The 26,689-nt window shown below is 38.9% G+C and overlaps 1 protein-coding gene across 3 annotated transcripts in view; it reads left to right on the top strand.

Moving 5' to 3' along the window:
• igsf11 (immunoglobulin superfamily member 11) overlaps positions 1 to 26,689 on the top strand; it is a 109,556-nt gene that overhangs the window by 74,442 nt on the left and 8,425 nt on the right. For 2 of the 3 annotated variants that reach the window (XM_086081525.1, XM_086081524.1), the window contains 3 exons: positions 11,091 to 11,254; positions 24,618 to 24,825; positions 25,552 to 25,707. In XM_086081525.1, coding sequence (XP_085937651.1) covers positions 11,091 to 11,254; positions 24,618 to 24,825; positions 25,552 to 25,707 — 528 coding nt within the window. The other variant, XM_086081526.1, reaches the window with a different exon arrangement.

The raw sequence follows: 26,689 nt of genomic DNA, 5'->3' as shown, positions 1-26,689 counted from the left end.
TGCCAAAGACCAAAATTGAGCCGCTTGCCAATCATGTCATCTTACTGGTAGATCAGTATGCTTGCCAGGAAGCTAGATTTATATGCAGACATTGTGACAGGTTTGCCAAACGTGCAGTTTGCCAGGAAATGGAATTACTCCACACAGAGGCGTTATACGAGGTAGCTGGTGGAGTCTTTTGGGAGAATTCAGGTCTTCTTACTCTGATGTCATTTTTGTAAACAAGCATGTTGTTTTTTTTATGCTGTATTTAATCTGAGTAAGCATGTGAAGTGTGTTAAGACCAGGGCTGGCTGCTTGTGATTAGTGTATGCCACTGAAGTAGTAGGTACGTTATGGTTTTGGACAATGTGTGTGCGTGAGTGTGTGTTGTGTGTGTCTGTTAGTTAAGTTCGGGTATGCATGTACTGAGCCATCTGTTCACTGCTTTATCAGTAGTCTTCCAGTGCCCAGGCTTATCTGTGCACAAGGGTAGTGCTGGCCTACTTTAACCTTCTGCTCACTCACTTTACCCAGTCAAGCACAATAGTTTAATGTTAATCACTGGTCGCCAGCTTTCTTTCACGGTAGTAGAAGTGGTAATTATTGCTGTGGACGAATATCAGTTCCATTCTTATTTGTCTCACCAAAACAGTGTGCACGCTGTTTTGCAAAGTTAGCAAGTTTTTGACTGAGGGGTTGTTCATGCATACCTAATGGATCTAAAGTGGTCAGCTTTAGCTCTCCTTAACAGACCATCTTAGGTCTCATGAGGAGGAGGTCTGAATGTGCTGATTCTCATGTGATTTGGTGTGACCAAATACCACAAGTAAAGTTGTAAAATACTGTCTCTTAAAGATACATGTTAAATAATCTTCATGCCTAGGCACTGATATTTTTTTTTGTGGTAAATCCTTTTTTGTAGTGTGGTGAAGTCATCTAAGTAACTTGCAAAGAGATACTTAAGTCCACTTGATATTATGATAACTTAAACTACCACACAAAGCTTCTTCATCTTTGTCAAATTGAAGCTTTTTGCAGTACATATTACGGGAGACTAGCATATGAAGGCAAGTCAAGTGAGTCCTGTTCGGCAGTTGTCTATGTGGCTAATAGGTCAACGAGGATGGGCGGGGCCGAGGATGAGAGAAAGGATGAGCAAGAGATTTCTAAAGCTCTGTCGATGGGCAAATGTTTGGCGGACAGCCCGAGGAGTGTGGAGTGCAGCACCGGGAGATCAGTGGAAGGCATGGAAATGGATGTAAATAGGCAAAGTCATGTGAGCAAATCATTGGCAGACACTGAGCTGACATCATAGTTTGGTTTTGGAAAAAAATATCAATCTCAAATCCCTCACGCAATGAAAACACATGGCTACAGATGAAGAGAGATATTTAGTTTTCCCAATTGTTGGTTTTAACTTTGGGAAATCACCACTGTCATAAAACTATTTAAAATAGGTACTGTTGTCTTCACACGTAATCACTTATTTGACTGAGGTTTATACTTCATAGAGTGATAAATGATGAAGTACTGAGATTTGTGTTCACAGCATTTGTTTCTCCGTGAAATACATTTGTTGGTTTATTTCTCTGTTGTAGCAATATGTCTTGTGTGATTCTTGTATTTTGATTGTACTAATAGTTAACTGGGAGTTGGCTGGCCACTGGTCAACTGGGATAGACTCCAGCTCAATGATGACTGTAATAAGCCGGATAAGCGTTTACAGAAGATGGATTGATCGATGATATCTTGAAACTTTACATTTGGTTGTAGACATTTTCATCATGACCTCACACATACTTCGGGTTGGCAATGCCTCTTCCTTTCACCACTAATAAACACATACACTAACCTAAGGCAGAGTTATTCAGATAACAGGATAAATGGCTTGAAATTTTGAATGATGATTAAAACTACCGTTACCACTGTAATTTGAATGTGTATCAAGTGTCAGTTGAAAAGATGTAGCGCAGAATTCTGGGAGACAAGAGTGTCAGGCGTAATTCACATTTTAACCACTAAGTTGATTTTAAAAAAGATGTATGTGGTGTCAGACATAATGTAGTTAACATGATTATTGAGGGAGTGGCTAATTATTTAAGTTTTCTGTTGCACTGATAAATCCATGAATTTCAAGATTTGTCATTTTACTTTATGCCGACAAATGCACATGATGTAGTTGATTGATACATTTTTCCATGAAAACTTGATAACAAAAATAAATATCTATCTTTGCTGTAAATGACTGGTGGGGTGATTCTTTCATCCTTCCAGTCTTGGCCATGTGCCTGTTTGACTCTTGTTAGAAGAAAAGCTTTGTCTTCCGCATGTTCGTTTTCTTTCGGGTAGAGAGAATGTTGATTATCTGAATACAGGCTGGAGATCGATGAACAGTTGCTTCAAAGCTTTTATTTCTACAGAATATTCCGGGCACCTATGAGTGACAGACAATGGCTGCAGCTTCTCACAAGTGCGAAGATTTCAGAGGTTGTACTACTCGAGTTGCTTAACAATGCATTGTCCATTGTCGTAATTTGCGCATCGTAGTGCTTCACAGGTCTGGACTGCTGCCAGGCCAGATTCGTTCTCACACTCTTTTACTGCAAAGCCATACTGTTGTAACACACGCATAATGTGGCTTAACATGGACAACCCTGAAAAATACATCATTGCTTGCATGGCAGCATATATTGCTCCAAAACCTTTCAGCATTAATAGTTTCTTCACTGATGTGCAAGTTACCAATGCTAGGTATGCTAGGCACCAACACACCCCTATATCATCACACATGCTGGCTTTTGAACTATGCGCTAAAAGCTCTCAATGGTCCTTATCCTCTTTGTCAGACCATAGCACACTTTTTTACTTTGCATCAGTCCATCTCAGATGAGCTTAGAGAAGCCGGTGGCGTTTCTGGGTGTTGCTGATATATAACTTTTGCTTTGTATGGTAGGTTTAACTTGCATTTACATGTATATGTAGCAACCAAATGTGTTAACTGACAATGGTGTCCTGAAGTGTTCATGAGCCCACGTCACAATAACCTTTACACAATGATGTGTTTTGTTTTGTTTTACTGCAGCCTGAGCGATCGACAGGCATTCAATGTTGATATTTGACCTCACTGCTTCCGTGCAGAACATTTTCCAGATTCCTTGAATCTTTTGAAAATGTGGACTGTAGATGATGAAATGCATGAATTCCTTGCATATGTTGAGAAGTGTTGTTCTTAAAGTGCTCACAAAATATCAAACTCTACCAATCCTTGCTTGCGAATAACCGAGCCTTTTGGGGATGCTCCTGTACACAATTAGGACAGCTCTTGCCACTCTGTTCATCTGTTGTTAGTTCCAACAGGTGTGTTTTGCCCAGTCTACTGTTACTCCATCTTTTTTGCAACGGGGTGGAGGCCTTAAATTCCAAACAAAAGCAAATATATATATATATAATCCACCCAGGTCACTAACACTTTTTTTTTCTGAAAATGGTATAGATTAAGTAAAGACTAAATTAGAAAGGAAAGCAAAGCAAGGTAGCATGCGACCTAATTTTTCCATCAATATGCTGTGAGTTTAGTGATGATGAATTGCCATCAAACAGCTGGGTACACAAATATACCACCTGAGTTTCCCACGGATTTCTTTGCTCGCCTGTTGGTTTTGCATGATGTGTTACATCATGGGCAGTGATAAAAAAACAAATACAACTCACCATGAACCACCTGGGACGGAGAGTTTTGCTTGTATGCAGCCAGAGGCGTAGAGAAATACAAAATGTTCAATGTTTTCACTCAGTATAGATAGTAAAGTTATTTGCCATTTCAGTCCAACTATTCAAACGCTATAAAAGGATGCAGATTAAACTTAAAATGGGATCGGCATGGCCAACTGTTACCCCTCGAGCAAGAGATACATGCGTTTTTACGCTCGATCTCTCATCACTCCCAGACTCTTCCCCCGTCCATGGAAGTCTCACGCTTACACAAATAAATGCAGTTAGAAAGAAAGATGGTTATCATGCATAAAAAATGCCAACTCTTTGCTGTCTAGTTTTCTGGGTTTTATTATGAATGTGAATAATATTTAACATAACACGTTTAAGCTCCTCCACAAGTTCACTCAATTCACAATGTGTGTGCGCATTAGCAAGAAAGTACCTCAATATTAAGTGGTATTAGTGATTGTAGGTCGATTATGGTGCTCACATGGACAACATGATGTTCTTACCAGACATAATTCAGTCGTACCAGCAAATATTTTCATCATCTGTCAACATACATTACTTTTGGCGCGCTTCAGCCAAACACAGCAATGAGAACGACATAGACCATTACACTTTGTGCTGCTGAGCCAATAGGAGCACGACATTAAAATGACTGGCCAAGCCAATTTCTTTGTCACTGCTATTTTTATTAATTTTCTTACAAAATTGTGCTTTTTTTCCCCAATACGATTTTTTCTTCTTTTTTTTTTTACAATATTGTGATTTTTTTTAAAATATATATTGCCAACCTGCACACAATATCGTGATAATTATTGTATCGTGAGGTCCATACCATAATAATACCATATTGTGACATTTGGCTATAGTTACATCCCTAGTATCAGGTCTATCTGAGCTCTTTGAAACTGAAATAAGTATATAGCATGAGAATAAAATATGTAAGAACTAAATTACAGTATGCGAAAAACTTGAGCGACCGTTTGTGTGTGTGTATCTGCGTGGGGAGGATCTTTAAGGTGAATTAAAAATGTGTAGAATGTAAAGTATTGGAATCTTTGTTCTCTCTGCCAGCATGGATGCACCTTGAACTTAACCCTCGCACGCGTACAGCATGTACAGTACGCATTTACCGATGTACAGTACCTTCTGTCTGTGGTGTCTCATGCATTAATCAGCATCAGTTTTGACATTTGGCTCCTGAATGAGAAACGTTGAGGTTTCCAACAGATCCTCAGTGTTGTTTATCCCTTCGCTCCTCAAGGGCTGTTGCATTGCCTGTAGTGATAGTTTCAATGTGGCCTCCCCAGAAACCATACTTTTCTCATTTGCTCTGTCTTCAACTAACTTTCAACCAGTAAACATGAAGTTCAAATAAAGAGTTTCATAAAAGTTTAACATAAAAAAATCCATTAAAAACAATATTTATAATTTATATATGTATTTAATTTCTGCTGACCCCTTTTGATGGTCTATTTGGAATTTAACTATCATGGATGTATATTATGATATATGAGACAGTTTTAAGTTACCGAAATTGGATAGTCCGAGTGGAGAGAATATGATTCCAGTGGTATCTGTTACCATCGTGTGACAATTTACATAATCAAGACAACTAGTGAGCTCTGCCCCTGGCAAGAATAATCAACAAAATATTAAGTAGTGCAGGTACTCTATCTAAAGCTCAATAATTTGTATAGTCACCATTATGTTAAGTATGTTCAAGGGGTGCAGGACATGTATGAAGACTGTAAGACAGTGGTGAGGTGTACTGTAGGTGTGACGGAGGAGTTCAAAGTGAAGGTGGAACTACATCAGGGATCAGCTCTAAGCCCCTTCTTGTTTGCTATGTAATGGACAGGTTGACAGATGAGGTTAAACAGGAATCTCCATGGACTATGATGTTTGCTGATGACATTGTGATCTGTAGTGAGAGCAGGGAACAGGTGGAGGAGAAGCTAGAGGGGAATGAAGGTTAGCCGTAGCAAGACGGAGTATCTGTGTGTGAATGGCAGGGACCCAAATGGAAGAGTGAGGTTACAGGAAGAAGAGAGCAAGAAGGTGGAGGAGTTTAAGTATTTAGGGTCAACAGTCCAGAGCAATGGAGAGTGTGGAAAAGAAGTGAAGAAACGTGTGCAGGCAGACTGCAACCGATGGAGAAAAGAAGAGAAGAGTTCCAGCTCAAATGAAAGGAAAGGTTTATAAAACTGTGGTGAGACCAGCGATGTTGTTTGGTCTGGAGACAGTGCCACTGAGGAAAAGACAGAAGGCAGAGCTGGAGGTGGCAGAGATGAAGATGCTGAGATTATGTTTGGGAGTGACCAGGATGGATAAAAACAGAAATGAGTACATCCGATGGACAGTACATGTTAGAGGCTTTGGAGAGAAAGTCAGAGAGGCCAGACTGAGATGGTTTGGACATGTCTAGAGGTGAGATAGTGAGTAATTGGTAGAAGGATGCAGAGTTTCCAAATGCCAGGCAGGAGGTCGAGAGGAAAACCAAAGAGGAGGTTTATGGATGTAGTTAAAGAGGACATGAAGGTAGTTGGTGTGAGAGCAGAGGATGCAGAGCACAGGGTTAGATGGAGGCAACTGATTCACTGTGGCGACCCCTGAAGGGAAAGGCCAAAAGGAAAAGAAGAAGACCGTTACAAACTTTAAAAAAATGAGAGACAATGAAATAAGCATCGTTCATCAATTTTACAAACTATTCTGCACTAGACAACTAAATCATTACTGTCGTGGCCCAGATTTGTCACATCATCATCCAATCAGCTAGGAACGTCAATCAGTATAGTATCAGTTATAGTTATTATAAAAGGACTCTGAATGGCCAGTGAGCCACCACTAATTCGAGTTGATGACTACTTAATTGAGTTTGGCATTTATTTGTTCCTTAGACCCTCAGAGACCAAAAACTTCTCAGCATTCTGTGAAAGTCCTGGAGCAGAAAAACCGGCAACATTAAGCAGTATGCACAGTCATGAGGCAATGCCAAGTAATACTGTAGTCAAACTCTACGTCATCCTTGCTGAGTCTTGCGTACCCAAAAAGCTTACCAAAAGGTCACAGGTGGAACATTTTACACGTGAAGGGCAAAACAACCACCAACACGGAAAAGGGACATTCATTTAATCAACACTATGAACCAAGAATCTGAGTTGAAAGTTGTTGTCATAACTTCAAGATAAGACCTGAAACCACTGCCGTCGTAAGGTTCCCGGGCCTTGTGGCTACCTCAACGACCTAAAACCCATACATAGATGGACACTTCGGATTTGGTTCCTCAATCTATGCCTCTCTAACAGTGTGTCACAAAGTATTTCTTGCACTCGAGGCATCTGATGGTTTGCTTGTATCTCTTTGAGGGCAAAAACAAAAATCACGCTCTATTGTCACACTAAAAGTCATCTGTATATGTTCTCGGTATCTCAAGTTAGGCTAAACTTGCATTTTAACATCAATGAATAAGCGGTTCAGAAAATGGATGGATGGATAGTTTCCAATTTCAACTTTACGCATCTTAACATACATTATCTAGTCTACTAACACCATGCAGTACGTTCCAACCAGCGATGGTGGATCGTAAACACTAATCCTTGAGGCTGAGCGATGCAATGGATTGTTGTCTTTATATATAGATTCACCAAAAGGTATGCATTTCTTTCTTTTCTTTTTACATTTGTGTGTTTTTTTTTCATTCTGGGCACAGATTTGAGAACTCCTGTGTTGTCAAATGAGGCCTACAGCTATTGTGAGCTTCACATACCGCTGCCTTGGGGAGGGAGAGCTTCGACGGGAAATTGCTCCTTTAGCGTTTTTCCTTTCTTTCTTTCTTTCTTTCTTGCTTTCTTGCTTTTTTTCTTTCTTTCTTGCTTTCTTTCTTTTTTTCTTGCTTTCTGTCTTGCTTTCTTTCTTTTTTGCTTTCTTTCTTTTTTGCTTTCTTCCTTTCTTTCTGTCTTTCTTTCTGTTTGTCTTTCTTTTTTTCTTGCTTTCTTGCTTTCTGTCTTGCTTTCTGTCTGTCTGTCTTTCTTTCTTTTTTGCTTTCTTCCTTCCTTTCTTTCTTTCTTTCTTTCTGTCTTGCTTTCTGTCTGTCTGTCTTTCTTTCTTTTTTGCTTTCTTCCTTCCTTTCTTTCTTTCTTTCTTTCTTTCTTTGTCTTGCTTTCTTTCTTTCTTTTTTGCTTTCTGTCTTTCTTTCTGTCTTGTTTTCTTTCTTTCTTTCTTTGTTTTTTCTTTCTTTCTGTCTTTCTTTCTTTCTTTTTTGCTTTCTGTCTTTCAGTTTTTCTTTCTTTTTTTCTTTCTTTCTTTCCTTTTTGCTTTGTGTCTTTTTTTCTTTCTGTCTGTCTTTCTTTCTTTTCTCTCTCATTTTTTTTCTTTTTTACCCTCTTTTTTCTTTTTCTTTCTTTCTTTCTTTCTCTCTCGTTTTTTCTTTCTTTCTGTCTTTCTTTCTTTCTTTTCTTTCTGTCTGTCTTTCTTTCTGTTTTTTGCTTTTTGTCTGTCTTTCTTTCTTTCTTGTTTTTTTTTCTTTTTTTACCCTCTTTTTTCTTTCTTTCTTTGTTTTTTCTTTCTTTCTGTCTTTCCTTTCTTTCTGTCTTTCTTTCTTTGCTTTCTGTCTGTCTTTCTTTCTGTTTTTTGCTTTTTGTCTGTCTTTCTTTCTTTCTTGTTTTTTTTTCTTTTTTTTACCCTCTTTTTTCTTTCTTTCTTTCTTTCTCGTTTTTTCTTTCTGTCTTTCTTTCTTTCTTTGCTTTCTGTCTGTCTTTCTTTCTGTTTTTTGCTTTTTGTCTGTCTTTCTTTCTTTCTTGTTTTTTTTTCTTTTTTTACCCTCTTTTTTCTTTCTTTCTTTGTTTTTTCTTTCTTTCTGTCTTTCTTTCTTTCTTTTCTTTCTGTTTTTTGCTTTCTGTCTTTCTTAGTTTTTTCTTTCTTTCTTTCTTTTTTTCTTTCTTTCTTTCTGCCAGCCTGTCTGTTTTTGACTTGTTTTTGTTCCCATTTTTCTTGCATTCAATATGACTCAACGGCAGGTCATTTACCTGTAATGAGGACGCTGTCGGCTTACCATATGCACATTGATTGGTACAAAGGAGTCACAGCGGGGATGACATTTGAGTGGAATATCTTTAAGTAAAAAGGCTTGAATAATTGATGTGTGTTTTCATGACTATATCAATGATGAGTGGTTTAGCCGACCTCCCTTGTGTCAATAGTGAGTGTGTAGAACATTGCTGTGTCTTCCAGCCAGAAGAAAGCGTGGGAGGTCTAGCAGGTTGTAGCCAGGCCAAGAAAGCAACAGGCAGAAAAAATAAAAATAAAAATCGACATCCCATAGGTGATAGCGGATGCCAAATGGCATGTACTTTGTGAGCTAGACAAAACACAAACAAGCCAAGATCCATATTTAGTATTTAGTGTGCTTGCACATTTGGCTTGACTTTTGATGCAAGATCAGACGACATCACTAACAAAGAAGATTAACAGGACATGATCAATTATCTGTAATTCTATCAGAGGGATCATCCCCCTCACAATCTTTCGATAAGATGAAGTCATTGAGTGTTTCGGACGTGACTTGTGGGGGGAGACGTAACTTAGTTTAGGCTGTAATTTCTTTAGCTGAACTAGAAATAGGTTGTGCATGTTCATATCTGTCTTTGTGAGTCTGTTATATCCGACAGCTGCGGCTAGATGAGCAAACCGGCTCCATTGCTCCTTGCTTTGTAAGGGTAAATATTTCACAAACAACAAGCTTTGAATACACCACACCAATAACACACTTGTGTTAATTTAGGTGTAATTGCGGTGTTTTATCTCATGGCACATTTCACAATGTGTGTGCGTGAGGGTGTATGATAAAAGCACTTCAAAAGAGGAGCTTGGTTTAGAAATCATGTTTGTTTGTCTATAACGATGCAAAGACCCTTGAATGCAAAGGGGAGCGAGCTGTGGGCAAGCATGACTTATCTTGTAAAAGCACATAACAGTAAAACTGTTATTTACAACTCATATTTCAACAACACTCCGGACAAATTCATTTCCCCCCCAAGTTATGCATCTGTTGGATGTAGACATAAATTAAGCTATACTAGATGCAGACTTACTGTGTAATATTTTACATGTAACATTTCAATTCCATAATACTGAGTGGACAAATGCCAACACAGTTCAATGAGATTCTGTACAAGATATGAGTCAAATATTCTCATTATATTATATATTATCACGATATGAACCTCATGGTACGATAATTATCACAATATTGTAATGGTGTTTGCAATAAAAAAAAAGAAGCTCATAATACTTTATATATATCAACCTCTGAGTTGTTTGCTATATCCATGCCACTATGCCAGTATTTTTGCCGCCCTTCGCCATCTTGAATTACTTTGTAAGTAAACAACGCACATCGTATGTTACTATTGGCTCAGCAGCGTAAAGTGTCATAGTCTATGTAGTTCATAATGCTGCGCTTGGCTGAAGCAGGTGGAAAGTAACGCTTTTGTTGGAGATGTGGTGCTTTAAATATCGTAGCATGGCGACGACGATACCGTGGCAATTTTAATATTGCGATATCACGATATTGCGGTTATTGTTACATCCCTACTAACAATGACATAATCATACTGGATTGACTCAGAAATATTTAAGTTAACCTAACATATTATCGCTCTAGCTCTCGGCATGATGTGCAGTTCTTCAATAATACGATCAACAAAATTAAAAATTAGGGCCTGACCGATTAATCGGCCGGCTCAATAGAACTGCCGATTATGGCTCTTCAAAAGGCCAATTTTTGCAGATTTTTTAAATTGTATAAATTTGTATTATATTTTTTTAAACCTTTTCAGTAGTTCTACACAACTAACAACCATTTCATTATTATACAAAAATCTATACAATAACCTCGTATCCTTGAATGTATACAATTTAATGAAATCATTCTATGGATTTGCCATTCAAAACTAAGTGAATCTTAATTTTTGTAAGCAATGTGTAATATGAGCAATGCAAGGGGTGTAAGGAATTGAGCTGGATGTCACTCTTTAAACACATCCTAATGTGATAGAAAATAATAACACAAAATTATGTGTCGCGCCACACAATGCATTCTGTAATGTGAAAGAAAAAAGAACATACAGTATATTTACAGGTGACAGCTGCTAATGGCAGGAAATAGGTGCCAGGCCAGCTAGCTAAGATAGAAAATCCACAGATATTTGAAAAAATAGTTTATGCATTATATATATATATATTTTAATTTAATCGATCAATTAATCTGTCATCGGTATTTTTTTCTGCCCCAAATCGGTATCGGCTTTAAAAAAGAATATATGGGTTGAGCCCCAATAGACTTTTGTGTATGAAGTCACTGATGGATTTCTGCCCTTCCCCTGCAGTGAGCGTACACGCACTGGATGTGATGGTGTCACAGAGCAGTATCCAGGTAGCCCGAGGCCAAGCAGCCGTCCTGCCTTGCTCATTCACCACCAGCGCTGCTCTCAACAACCTCAACATCATCTGGATGGTGATCCCACTGTCCAATGCCAACCAGCCAGAACAGGTGCAGTCACTTACACACACTCACTCATCCATAGTGAAGCTGCGGCCAACGCCGTAGCTTTTACGTGAAGTAACAATGAATTAAAGGAGCCATGCAGAGAACATAGTCCAGCAGCCTGGGGAGTAGTTGAGATTATTCTAACTCACTTTCCAATGTAACCTCGCTGCATTATGCCTCATGTGGATGGCTGCTTTCACCTTGACATCTTGCAGTCAAAACAGGTACATATGATTCCAATGCTGAGTTGTAACAAGGTGTGTTCAGATAGAGCCTGAAGAGCATTTCAGAGAACAAACATAGATTATGTACCGACGCACAATCTAAGGAAATTATTTTCAAGATATTGAATATAAAATTTTACTGCAGAGATGTGCCTCTAATATATTGCCTAGTTAACAAGGATGCACGATAATGCTATTTTCAACCGATACCGATAAACCAATAATTTAGAACCGATTACCGATAAGTAAGCCGATAATTGTTTGCAAAATTAACTTAAATACAAATATACTTTCCAGTCCTACTATAAGTACAAATATATCGAAACACACCATGAAGCTGAATTTTATTGATATCTCTGCTTCAAAGACAACCAGTAACTAATTTTGAGTTTGCCATGTTTTAAAAATACAACACAAAACTGCGAGGGTAACATTTTGGGGAAAAACACAACTTGAGCCACAACCACAACAGATGGACTAAAGCGGCAAGTCTATTATTATCGGCGGATTTCTTTCTATTATCTGGTTTGTCTGTATGCCGTCAAATGGTTGATAATTGCCGATAATTATCGGCCACTGATATTATCGTGCATCCCTACTAGTTAACTTAACTAGAGTCACTTCAGTTGACCAGCAGGTGTGCAAGGTGTAGTATTTATGATGGCATCATTTAGACTCACTCTCAATCATCTGTCTCTTATTTGTGCAACATGCACAGTTAGTTGCAAAAAATTCAATCTTATCGGAAAAACACATACCTAAGTATAATATGTCCCATAATAAAAACACCTTTTTTTTTTCTCTGTACTCATGTACTTCTTTATTTATTTATATTATTTAATCTATTAATTGTCAGGTTCAGTCAACCTAGAACATTTAGACAAGGAAGGAAGACAAGAGATTATTTTTTACTCGCAAGGAGAACGGACAGAGGTGCGCTCAGTTACAATCTCCTAACCGCTCTGAGGCACACTCTCCCTCTCTTTTTATTTTTTTTTTACAGTGCGTTCCAACAACAAACTGTTTCAGTCCTTATCTTGTGATAAGGGCACAGAGTCATGCTTTGCAATACTATAAGAGTAAACATGGGATACCTTTTGTACATTTATACTAACAACAATAAAGATATAAAACATGCCTGTCAGTTGTAAATGTTTTTAAATCCAATTTAAAATCTATGCGCTTTTCTGCTCTTTTAAAGTATTTTTGAATTATGTTTTCAAAAATCACGGTCTTGCACTGTATACTTTTTGGGTAATATTTTGCTTTTAAATCTTTCTTTTAAATGTTGTAGTTTCAATTACAGTATGTCAAATATATGAGTTACATTGTGTATTAAATAAGCTATAAATCAATTAATCTATTTTCTATTGTATTTTAATTTTATTTTTTTCCAAAATTATCGTTTCATATCAAGCACCTTGTATAAGACCCCCATTGATTTGGGATATTTGCAAAAATAAAATAAAATGAGTAGAGGTGTAACATAATACAATTTGAACTGAAAAATGGTTTTTGATTGAATAGATTTAAGTAAATTATCAATGACAGTGCCACTGCCCCCTACTGTAGTGAATATGCAATTACACTTAAAAACATTTAAAAAATACAAATAGAAAATAAAAAATAAAACCTTTTTCCAAAAATGTTTCTTGTTTTTTTTTTTATTCACGGGACTTTACAGCATTTGTTGCGATTTTCTTCATGATATGCTATATTTGCAAAGACTAATTTAATTGAGATCCCATGAGTGCAATAAAACATGCCCAGGAGTAAAATAATTAGTTACACACATTGGACAATGACTACCATTCGCACGCAACAAGTCGTCCCTCAAATTCAAGCAAAGTGCGCATACTCTAGAAATGCAAAGTCTAAACTGGTGTCAGAAGTTACGCACCATGCAAAATTTGTTTAGACTCTTGTAGGCAAATATATAATCTTGTTATCATGCACAGCTTTAAATGTATACTATAATTAATACGTTTTATGCTATTGAAAAAGTGAAAGGACCAGTCAGCTAGTATTTTGAGAATGGCTGCAGGCATGGTTCAAATGTCAGCAAAGTAGCATTTTTATCCTTTTTCGCCCTGTACAATACTAATATATAAAAAGGATGAATATGTTTGTGCAGGTCTTCTTTATCAGACTTCACTGACATTGTTGTATCTGCAAAACTCTCATTATAAAGGAGTTGCCTTGATCACTTGTTTTAAGTATGAACTTCAGTTTGCTATATAAAATGGTTAAGTGAACTTGTTACTGATAATGTTGTGTTTTGCGACACATGAAATAAATCTGTCATTAAATGGGCCGTGTGACAAACATGTACCCACCATTCATGCAAAGCTAAAACACATACTATTTTAGAACCAAATTTGTGCAAATCGAAAGTCTCTTTTGGTGCATCTGAACGCACCTTGGGGATATACCTTATATACAGTACACGTTGTAGCAATTAGGTTTGAATAGATGTAGAGGTTGTTGCTGTGTCCTTGCTTTTAAAAAGTCTGTCAAAGAAAAGTAATTTTTTTGCTCATTAGCCTACACAGTAGGGGTGTGCCAAAATATTGATTCTCATAAGAATTGCGATTCTCATTTTGTCCGATTCAGAATCGATTTTAAATGTCCCATAAACGATTAGTTGGGAGCACTGTTCATGTTGTACACGATTATGCCACGTAGGGGCAGTGTGGTTCCACACGTTCTGATACACTGTTAACTTGTAGCCACATTATAGAGTAGGAGGAAAAAGTCACAATCAAGTTATTCCAATAAAAGTTGTTTTTTTGCAACGTAGAAAGAGCAGATTCTGGTGAGTAATGTTAAGATTCTTCTCTGTATATATTCCTGAAGCGTTTTGAATGACTAGCCGTTTTTTTGAGTAATAAAAATGCCGCGCTAATTAGCATTAGCGAGTCACACTGGAGTAGCTCATGAGGATTATTTGCACATCTATAAATTGTAGCAGAAATCATTGTCAATCACATCATTTCCATCAAAAAGCCATCCGAATCGAAAATCGATTCTGAATCGAATCGCAGACCAAAAAAAATCGAAATCCAATCACATCGTGAAACAGTCAAAGATTCCCACCCCTATTACACAGGCAGAAACATAAGAATAATTTGGCCTTTATCGTGGTGTGTTGTTAGTTGAAATTCCTGCGCTTCCTGCTTTGCCTCTACTCCCCTTTGTGTGTTTTCTCGCACCTATCCTCTCTCACTCTCACCTTAACTTGTCCTTCCCCTTTCAAGACTTGCGCGGTTCATTTTGAACTTATTTAACATGCAGCTGCTGGCCATACAAGCTCACCTGCCTCCCCTCACTTTGAACCTCCGCTGGTCGGCCGTCCAAATAATATGATTATCTTCTGCACTAATTACCTCATGCCCACGACAGGCTCTATATAGCAGCTGTTCACTTCACACACAAGCTCACACACACATACACACCGAGGCACGACGTAGCTTCAGACTGGCTGCTGGTCCAAAAAGGCAGCACAGATCTGCATGCATCCATGCATAGCTTCTATATTTTCACGCAACACGCAGGGACACAAACATGCATGCAGTGCTCCAGAGACATGTGAAATCAGATCCATGCATTCATACGACCAAAAACTGCATATACTGTAACACATCACACTGCGACGCTCAACAAATGTAGTAAACAGAAAGACTTCAAGCGGATATCAGCTGCCGTCAACAATCACAAGCTGTAAACTGCCACTCCATATTTTTTGTCTCATGCAATGTCTTCACTTTACATTACATAATATGTACTTCAGAAGTATAAACACCGGGTAACAACTTTTTAAGTGCACATTGTCACAAACAACAGACTTCTGCGATGACGTACACAAGAAGAAACAAGCACTTCGAGTTCTTTGTGTGAATTTGCGTAGGGGGGGGCGACAGCGCTAGAACAAGGTCATTTTGGAGAAAGAATGTCATAAATGATTACAGTTGATGCTAAAAGCCATTAAGAATTACTGAACAGAACTCTGTACACTTACACGCCCTCACAGCCGGCGTTAGCACTCTAAAAAGCGCTCTTGGACCACTCAGCTCGCGCTTGGTCTTCTCAAATTTGAATAGCATGTCCAGATAAAAAGCGACAGTGCCGCTTATTGAGCTCTGTTACACGGCAAAAGCACGAGAAACGTCAGCTCCTCTCACACAGATACTGTTTGTGCATGATTTGCTCGATGTTGTGAGTTTACATTCTGTCATGTTTGTTGGTTTTACAGCCACCAGTCTACACGGCTAACTCCAAATTATATTCTATTTTAAGGTTTTGGTCATGAAATCCATTTGGTAAAACACAGTATGGATTGCCTGGCAACAAGTCCAGGGCCTTTTGCCAAAAGTCAGCTGGTTTAGGCTATAGTTCACCCGTGACCTGAATGAAGACAAACATGGATGGATAGATGGAGAATTAAGAAACATAAACACTAGCCTACCCCGTTTCTGTTCTGTAGACACGGCAGTATTACGGTCCAGAGTCTCCATGTTATTGTATTGGCCAGTTGTTGTTGATTTTTTTTGGAGGTAAGGAACCCCACCAGTTCGTGTATTCACCTTTAGTGAAAAATTAAATAGATGTGTTTAGAGCTGTGAAAATACATCGACTAATCGACAAGTAATCGATTATCAAAGTCATTGACAACTATTTTAATAATCGAGTAATCGTTTGGAGCCATTTTTTTACATTTAAAATTGTCCAAGTCCTCTCATTTTCAGCATACAACAGTAATTGTTCACTGATTTATGTAGTCCTTCATGAGAGAAATCTTCTGTGTTGAATCAAAATAAGACATTTGCAAACATGTGTTTTTACTTTGAAAACAATGACCAATTTGGCAGCTATGGCGTTGGTCTCCCATCCTTCAAAAGCTGACATATTTCCTCACGTGAAAATAGCTTTATATTCTCCAGAGTGGCGTCATCTTACCGCTTTTTGTTTTGAATTCACGAATGCACTGTGCAAACGAACGTTCCTCGATATTTATCTCTCCATATCAGGGTCTTCTTTCAGGCCAGAAGGATTATCAAGAAGCTTTATTTTTGCCCAGATGTTCCTGGTTAAGAGTTAATCATGCTGTGGTATGAGACTGCATGTTCTTAGCTAGCTTCTTGTGCTAGCGGCTAGCTATCCACAGACTGGCTATATATGTAATGTCTTAGCTAGCTTCTTGTGCTAGCTGCTAGCTATCCACAGACTGGCTATAGATGTAATGTAGATGTTATGCGTTATTTAAAATGGTGCGCTTGTATGTAGATGTTTATGTCTGTGTCTGTGTGTACATGTGTCGGATTTCCTGGTCTGTAATGTGCGAGTTATATCTGCGTTGCAGTGTTAATTATCCCTTCCCATTCGTCATTAAAGTTAACAGAGTGTGGAATATTTTTAGCAGCTGTTTGAATACAGAAAAGCATAATTGTACAGTTTGAAGTGAGCCGCTGTTCTGGTTATATCGAGGTCAGTGATAATCTGTGGCGCAAAAATGATGTTAATCTGTAATAGAGAACATCTGTCAACATATTTCAGATGATCAGATTTTGAGCCTCATCCGAGCCTTCCAATCCATCAGAGGATGAATTTATGGTATTCGTATAGTAAAACCATGACAATTGAATTTGCCTCTTGGGATCAATAAAGTTTTATTTTAGGCCAAGACAACCGGGCTGTTTTTGTTTCGATGACCATTTGATGTCTTCTAAAATCGTCCCATAAGATTATCCTTTGGTCTGAGGTTTGTCCCTATTATACGGTCTGTCAGTGCTGACAAACTTATTGAGCGTGTTAATATTTATTTAACAAAAAACTTCATGAGTGTGGGGAAAGCTGACTACTCCCAAGTAATGACTCCTAAACTGACGTGAACGGAGCAAAGCCAATCAAAGAAGCATCCTGACAGACAAACCAGGAAGAGGCAGTAAATCAGACAACATTTCCTACCCAATGTTGTCTTTTGTTTAAAAGTGGGTTCCCCGGATGCCAATAAATAGTTTCCCAAGCAAGACTTTTTTGACGACATCAACATCATACAACATTAGCCCCCCTCCGGTCTTCTTTGGAAACATTTCCGTACGATTTGAGCGCATATCTGAGAGTTTCTGTTCTTTTTTTGTTTTGGAAAGATTGCGTGTGATCATGAGAGATTTTCGGCCTCAGATGACTTTGTTTTGTGGTCAATAGTGGAGGGGAATTCTTTGTATGTGGCACCGGTAATCTTTTCTTGAGATTATCGAAGCAGACCACACACAATATGACTAAAACTCTTAAATGCCTGATTTTCTGTCTTTATGCGTCACAGAAAAATACAAAACAATCTTGTAAGATTTGAAACATCCTCATGTATGTCTCAGGTCTTATTTCAGTCTACTTTGAACCAGGGCTGAATAATAGTTTGACAAATCAAAATCAAGAGACAAGCATTGTTTCTTTGTTTTGTCTGGACGCAAACGCTTCATTTCACTGGACTACATTACACTCCAATGACGGCGTTTATTATCAATAAACTGGGTTATTTGTATCTGCACTCTCTAAGATGTTGATGGGTACCGTATTGACTTTTGCAAGTGTAGGAGTTTAAAAGTTTCAAAAGCAAACTGGCTAGTGAAAGTTGGAAAGTGGAAACCTTTTGGAATTGGAATTTTGGACTGTTCTTCTTTCCAAAATGGTTTCACTTCAGCAATATGATTGGGATGTCTGATGTGAATCTTGTTCTTGAGGTCATTTCTACTGGGTTGAGGTCAGGTCTGAATGGGCCACTCCAGAAGTCTTACTTTCTTCTGTTGCGACATTCAATTACTGATTTAGTTTTGGGTCATTGTACTATTGCGTCACCCCTCTTCTGTTAAGTTGCAATTGGCAAACAGATGGTCTTGGTGTAATAAAAACTTGGGAAGTCATTTTTTAATGCATCCAGTCCCCGAGGCAGGAAAGCAGTCCCAAAAATGATGACGCAACTACAAGTGTTCGTGCCACAACTCACCTCTTCTCTTTGTCATGGTTCTTATGGCTAAGTTAAGGTGTATGGTAGTCATTTTGTTGCGTCAATCACGGTTTATGGGCCCGCTGCAATTCCACAATGATCTGACACGGCACATGCAGTCTGAAGGTTATAAAGCCTCGCCCGGTAGAAAATCTTCATTCGAATCTGCTGTGGCCACAAAAATGTCGCTTTGGAGCGCACATAAATGTTTCACTAGCAGAAAGCCTTGACAGAATGTGTCAGACTTTGATCAGGATGTGAGAAACGTGAACGACCTCATGAACACATGACAGGCCTGGAAGGTAGGTATTGAAATCCATAAATGTGGGGTCAAACCATAGTGCGCCTTTTACCCTTCGGGATTCAGCAGCCCTTCCCCCTAACGGCATGTCATGGATACCCCGAATCCAAAGGCAAATGGGGCTGCTGTGTCTCCTGTGAACATTGTGTAAATGTAGCATAATTGTAGCTCTTTTGTGCAAGGTCTGATATACAGTGCTCAGCATATATGAGTACACCCCCTTTGAAAAATTGTAAGATTTTATTCAGTATTTTAAAGAACAAAAGAACAATTTCCAAAATTTGGACAAAATGTTTTCTGTAGAATATGCGCTTAACTCACAACATGAAAGTAAGGTTCGTAATAGAATGCATATATTACAAAATCTTCAGTTAAATCAAATTACCTAATGTAAAAATGAATGCAGCCCACAACAAAAACGACTACCTCTAGTATTTTCTATGACCTCCATGACTGTTACGGATAGCAACATGTCTGCTAGGCCTGGTTGAAGTTGTCAGTCTTTTTTCTCTGGGTCTACTTATTTCTGCAAAATGTTCAATCATAAATTGTAAATGTAATTTAAAAAAAACTGCTTTTTTTGTGTGTACTAATTAACAAATCTTGTGGAGTTTCCATGAGACATTTGAATTCCATAGAGATCCATTTGGAAAATAAGTCACACTCTAAATGTGAAATTAACTTGCGTAGTGGATCCGGAAGTTATACGGACCGTGACGTGTGTGTGTGTCTCATCTAACAGGCTGCTTTGAAGCAGCATGTATATTTGCATTTTGTATTTAATAGGGGTGTCAAAATGAATGCGTTAATTTTGAGTTAATTTAAAGTTCCTTCAACGCCACACATTTTTTTAACGTTTGGTTAATGACCGCCCCTTACTTGGAAAGCCTGTACAGGGGGAATTTCAGTCGCAACAAAGCAAACACGTCCACGTCAAAATTTAGCAGTAATACATTTAATAATGCATATATTTATGGAGACTCGGGTCAAGTTGTATTTTACAATTTTAAAAATGTGCAAAATTTCACAAGTTACTTGTTGAGGGAGTCCAACCTAAGACACGCTTGGGCTCGTCCCCTCATTTGAATAACATTGCATGATACATTTCATGCTGCAAGCCTCTTATAAGAATTACGGTAATCCAAAGTGCACCTACGGAAACGTGTTGCCGGTGGCACGCTCTGTGACAAGGCGTTCCACAGTAGTGCAAAATAAATTTTTACTACAGAATGAAGAAAAAATCGAATTAGCTTGTAGCATTTTTCCGGGACAAATTGTGTCCCGAGAGAGATTTTTATTTTCCCGAGACAGCTGGTTAAAAAAAGAGAACAATTCTGGGAAAATCGGGACGGGCAACTATCGCCACCATTAAAATGACTGTGACTTGTGACCGGTGCATTTAGAAAAACTGTACCAAACCGCTAGCACGAGTCAGCACCATGTGCCATATGATTTTTCACCTTCAAGAGGCGCTACTGAGCGTGAAAGAAAAAATATGCCTGAGCCTAAGGGAGAAAGCGTGATATGCATGATATGACAGGTAACACCCTCATTTCAGCGTCGCTCTGCCCAGGATTGTTACTTATTTTCCCATGTAGTAAAAAAGAGTCAAGTAAAATGCAGCTGATGATCAAATCAAGCTGACCATCATTTCAGAAAAGAAACTTATTAGCGATGGATCCTATAAATGCACACTGTATGCTGTGGAAACCTGGTTGACAATAAAACAGGAGCAACATATTGCAAACCTGCAGTTTAAAGTGAGTGAGGGCTCATATTGTTGATGTCATGTCTCAGAGGATCGAAAGAGATAACAGTGACGGCTTATGGTTAGAAAATTGAAGGGAGGCTGTGGGGGTTTAGAGGTTTATTCAGGCTTTATTTAGGCGGTAGCAGTATCCCTTGTGTTCACGGCCAAAGGGTCCTTTGGGTTGCCCAGAAGTAGGCTATGATCATCAGAAAAGAACCAGTTACAGTACAAATGCTGTTACAACACAATTTAACACTTTAGGTTGGAAAGGATGGAGCTGATGTTTACCGTTAGAAAGACAGTGGCATGCCCAGACTTGAGCCAACAGAGTTCTTTGCTCTGCCTGTCATCTGAGTGCCTGTGCTGACCTCTTTTCTGTCTGCACACAGTGGCCAAGCCAAGCAGGTCACGCGGGAGGATGAGGTGATTTAGACACATGCAGTACAATGGATCAACACACTCGCTGCAGTGCAGTGTAACACACTTGTACTTATTGTCTGCATTTATGAAGTTACATTCATTTAATAGAACGGCATGCAAAAATGCATCGAAAGTTGTCACTGCTTAGTTAATCATCAGCTCGTTGATCGGATCATTTTCATCGCGGTTACATTGTAAAGTCATCAGAGTATGAAACAGGATTACGGTGGTGTAAAAACAGACAGCAACAAGACTTGACGGATGCTAGAGGTTCTTATGACCTTGTTGTAGGTACTGAACCCCACAGTTTCCTATGCGCGTTCACCAAGCCATTCTGTATTGAAACATAAAATGATTTATTTTAAATTCAAGGCATAGGTATTGGGTTTACTGGTGAACAAAATGAACAGGGAGAGTAGCCTTTTCATGGAATCTGGCTCTCTTCATCTTGACTTCAGAAAGCGTTGTGTTCTTGTATTCCCCATCTCCATACCTGTGTTTCTTTAGTTTTGCTAGGTAGCTAGTTGTGCTGGGCTAAAATTGCTCAAGCAGTTAGGACACTGACTCCCATCGCCACCACTGTTTTCTTAAGGTGCAACCCAGGGGAAGAAGATACAATGAAAACAGCAAGAGGCCCCAGAATTGAACCCTGTGGAACACCATACGTTTCATTATACATATGAATTCATATTGCACATATTCATCCGACCACTTTCTTTTTTTTGCTAAACATAGTATGAAGGGGTTCAAATAATGAAGAAATCACACGACGTACCATCACAAACAGCCGCAAGTTGACTACAGATGGGCCAATCACCTGCCGCCAGTGATGGCCAAGCGGGGCGTATCATCATGAATCATTTGAGTCGGGTGTGCGACTTGACCTTCGTCGAACCCCCCCGAGACGGACTCAACAAACCTCTGTGGTTCGATCGAACCCACTATAAGTACTAGGAATGTCCCAATCACACTTTTTTGGACCCTAGTCAGAGCCATCTCATTTTGAGATCGGCCGATTCCGAGTCCCGATCCGATACCTCGGCATTTGATTAAGGAGGGGGAAAAAAGTGTTTGTTTTTTTACATTTATTATTATTATTTTAACAAAACCAACCCCTTTTATATATTGAGTGGAGCAGCGGTTAAACTAAGAAAAACATTTAAACCCCCTTTTTGTGGCACATCTATGATGAGTTACTCAAAGAGCTATTATCAACCAGTATATGAATTTTTCACAAGAGCTTTATTTTTTCGAACATACTGTAGCCGTTTTAAAGCATGCTACTTAACACAAATTGATGGGCTAATATAGAAATTGAACAAATTGATGCTAACCTAAAATACAGTATATATGTGCGTGAAACAAGCCAACTTCACAACAAACAAAAGGCTGCATTTGAAGAGCAAGCGAGCAAAATGTTTGGGTCTGGACTCACACCAGGCTAGACTGCCAGCCCGGGCGGGATTTAGTAGTGATGTCAAAATGAAGCTTCATGAAGCATTTGCGATACTTTTTGACTCCTCTAGATGGTGCTCTTGGTTTAAAGATAAAGGCAAGTGCAATGAAAATGGATTACATTTGCATTGCATCTTTGAATCATGAGTGCCATCTTGAGGAGTCAAAAAGTATCGCAAGTGCTTCATGAAGCTTCATTTTGCCATCACTAGGATTTAGCGACCTCACGAAGGACGTCTGACTGTAACAAAGTGATTCCATGCCGCACGCAACGCTATGTGGAAAAAATGAAGTCTCATTCTGTGCCACTGCGTAACTCCAGATCTAATAAAAAATTATAAAAGTAACCTTATATATTTATCTGAGTGGGAGACAACACCCGATTCGGATTTCACGTGATCGGATCGGGACATCCCTATTAAGAATCACTGTGTTGGTGAATGCGCGCCGGTATAAAATGAAGGTAAAACCAGGGACCCTTATTTTTGTCGCTGCAATCGCAGACTCTCAACCCAAGATACATTGATATAGCAATCCCACGAGTAAATGAATGCACACTGACACACCAAACCAGGAGGAGATGAAGTTGCAGTCTCTCATCACAGCTGAGGAGCTGCCTATTCATCTGCACGTAAGAGGACAAAGCGAGCGCACTGCACTCAGGAAATTGCCGGCGCGCAATTTACAACCGTTAAGCAGCAGTGGGGGACAGTAGACACACACACACACACCCCCCCCCCCCACACACACACGTAGAATCACACAGCTTTCATCAAAACTATCCTTGTCACGCTCACAGACGCACACACTGAAGCTGGTTGTTTCCCTGGCCGGGCCTTTGAACAGTTCAATGAGGACTCTTTTCAGCCCCTCTGATTCCCCTCTGTGTGTGAGTTGATGTGCGCATGTGCGCAAACCATGTGTTTCTGTGTGTCCTCTTCATCTTTTGTGTGGGCCCAGCTGAGGGGTGAGAGCTGTTTTACATGGGGCTCGGCCGCACAAACAGGCCTGTTCAAAGCTGGTTTGAAATCAGAGTAGGGCTTTTAGAACAATGTTTTTGAACATTCTTAGATTTAGACCTGTAAGAATGATGAAACAGTGATATTTCCATGCAACAGATTGCAGTTGAGATGTTTAAAGTCAAAAGTTTTCAATTATGCATACCATTAAGTGGATGCTTTTATCTTAAGAGACAAATAGCTTCAAGAAAGCGTACTTTTAGTATGTTCTCTAGAGTCACTGAACTAGAAGCAATCACTTAGTCGAATAGGTTTGTCTGTTTGTTTTGACTTTTTCTCTTCAAGTTGATTTAAAAAAAAAAAATGTTTTTACTACACTCAAATATAACCTTCAACACATCCTCTCACTATACTGGTGAGAACAATTGTAATGTTCTACACCTTCAATTTTATTATTCCGCTATTTTATTTCTCACATTTTTTTGACATGCTACTACTCGTGATGGCAAAATGAAGCTTCATGAAGCATTTGCGATACTTTTTGACTCCTCTAGATGGTACTCTTGGTTTAAAGATAAAGGCAAGTGCAATGAAAATGGATTACATTTGCATTGCATCTTTGAATCATGAGTGCCATCTTGAGGAGTCAAAAAGTATCGCAAGTGCTTCATGAAGCTTCATTTTGCCATCACTAGCTACTACTACTCCTTCCACATTTTTCCAACGATTTTTTTCCATTCCAACTTCAACATGATCCAAAAACTCCCGCCAAGTGTGCTTGCATTTTTCTCATACCAAAACGTCATGGTTTACCTAAAATTCAACATTTTGCATGGAATTCATCATGCATTCCCAGTGGCACATTCAAAATTACACATTAAAATCTTGGGAAAGACTTTCAACATTGCAAAAATTCACACAAACCAACATTTCACAAATTCACATATTCTACATTTATTACTTTCCCCCCACATTCATTCACTGATCCACACCACACCAATTTCAGCACACTCCAAAAATTCATACTCTTCAGGGATACTATTTTTCCTCATTCCCAAAATGAGACAAGAGAAATACAAATCAAGCAATAGGATTTTTGGTATTCCTTTTTTTTTCGATGTATATTTTTTTCCTTCAAATGCCTTTTTACTTAACTGGCACCAATGTCAATAATTGTATTTCTGTCGACACTCCTTCCCCACCTCACCTTGTTGGTGCCACCTCCCTTCTCCCTTCTGTGATGTGCCAATCCAGGTGATAATCTACCAGCGCGGCCAGGTATTCAGCCTCGCTAACCACCTCAATGGTCGTGTGGGTTTTGTGTCCACCATGCCAAGTACAAGTGCCTCCATCTTCATCAACAACACCCAGCTGACAGACACGGGAACCTACCAGTGTCTGGTGAACAACCTCCCGGACAGAGGGGGGCGCAATATTGGTGTCATCGGGCTCACTGTGCTAGGTACTTCTGCTCTTGTTGTCAAAACGTTGTGGACATGATTGTTGACATTATTAACTCATTTACTGCCAATGACGGCTATAACCGTCAAAAATGTATTTAAACTATTTCTAATAGTTTTAAAAAAAATCCACTTTTGTTAACAAGAATATGGAAACCTAGAATTTTTTTATTGTACATTTAGAACAGATATAAAATGTGTGATCAATCTAGAATTAACTAGTGAAGTCATGAGATTAATTATGATAAAAACATTAATCGCCTGACGCCCCAAATTTTTTATAATATTTCTCTTTTTTTTAATTCATTCACTGCCGTTGACGGCTCTAAACGTCAACATTTTATTTTAACTATTTCTATTAGTTTAACATTTTTTTCTACTTTTGTTAACAAGAGTATGAAAAGCTAGATTTTTTTTTTATTGTACATTTAGAAGATATACAATTTGTGATTAATTGTGAGTTAACTAGTGAACCCGAATTTTTAACAATCTTTTTTTTAAATGAATTTTTGGGCAGTGAATGAGTTAAAGTTTACTTTTAATGGTCATGGTACATTTTATATTCCTTGATCAAAACTGACCCAAAAGCTAGTGTTTCCCATAATGCTGCTTTAAAATACCATATAATTTCCACTCTATGTAAAAGTAATCTATATATGCAAAAAAGAAAAAAAAGATTTGCATTGTAAAGTGGTTGACATCTCACCACCCACTCTTTCATCTGCCAGTGCCCCCCTCGGTGCCAGCATGTCGAATCCAGGGAGCGCTGGATGTAGGCAGCGACATCATGCTGTTTTGCAGCTCAGATGAAGGTATTCCAACACCATCCTACTCGTGGGAGAAGCTCGACGCGCTGCCCAAGCTGCCGCACAACGCCATGCAAGGTATTAGAAACAAGCTGGCCATCGGGGTTCCCTTTTGCCCCACCTTTGCTGGTAAATGTAACACACACGTTAGGGAGCGCAGACTCCGCCTTCCATTATCATGACCATACCTGGACATTTCCGTCCTGTGATCCTTCTGAGGGACTGATGTCCCGTTGTGTGATTCAAATGAGAAATGCTGCGTGTGTGTGAGATGAAGAACTTGTGGTGCTATTCCATTTTTCACCCCTTTCTCTCATGCTGATTACCAATTGCTGACGTTTTCAAACTTCATCCGAGAAGCACTTGCATGCGTTAAACTGGATGTTGTCACGAGGCAGCTGGCATTCAGCCTAAGAGAGCTTTTTATTGGCCTCCCCTCTCTTATCCGGCTGTGGCCTTTGCACAGCAGACAGTCTTCATCACCTGTTGCACTTAAGTGTACACTACCGGTCAATTAAAGGCTCATACGAAGAGGCCTCGGATTTCTACAGAAAACAAATAAGTAAAGCCATGATTGTAAATTGGACTCTCTTCGTGTCAATAAAATATCCAGTCAGTTGGTTGAGCCTTTTCTTGACACAAGTAATGCTTTTGCACAGTGCATGTAACCCTCATTCATTCTGTGAAACTAAACTAATTGAGAAGAGTTGTTAAGTAGAATACAATCAGTGGCCAAAATATTGGGTACACACTACACATACACATGCATAATCTACAAACAGGGGTGTCCAAACGTTTTCCTTCAAAGGCCCCATACTGAAAAAAATCTAAGGACCACCAATACGTCAATCAATTATGTGTTGTATTTTGTTGTTGTTTTAAAACACCTGATTAATATAATAAAGCAAACAGTTTGATTTTCCATGATTTGGGGTGGCCCACACCTCTGTATCCCACTAGAATAGATGCACCCCTGCCTTGAGCAGATCTCCACATTCGGAAGCAAAGCTCAAGTAATTTGTAATAAGATGACAATTTCTAAAGCGGTATTTACTTGAGG

Source organism: Leptonotus elevatus, chromosome 7 (assembly GCF_054856555.1).
Source record: "Leptonotus elevatus isolate MCC_2025b chromosome 7, RoL_Lele_1.0, whole genome shotgun sequence".
NCBI classification, from domain to species: Eukaryota; Metazoa; Chordata; class Actinopteri; order Syngnathiformes; family Syngnathidae; genus Leptonotus; species Leptonotus elevatus.
The sequence above is the reverse complement of the archived record's forward strand: the minus strand, read 5'-3'. Positions and strand labels throughout refer to the sequence as shown.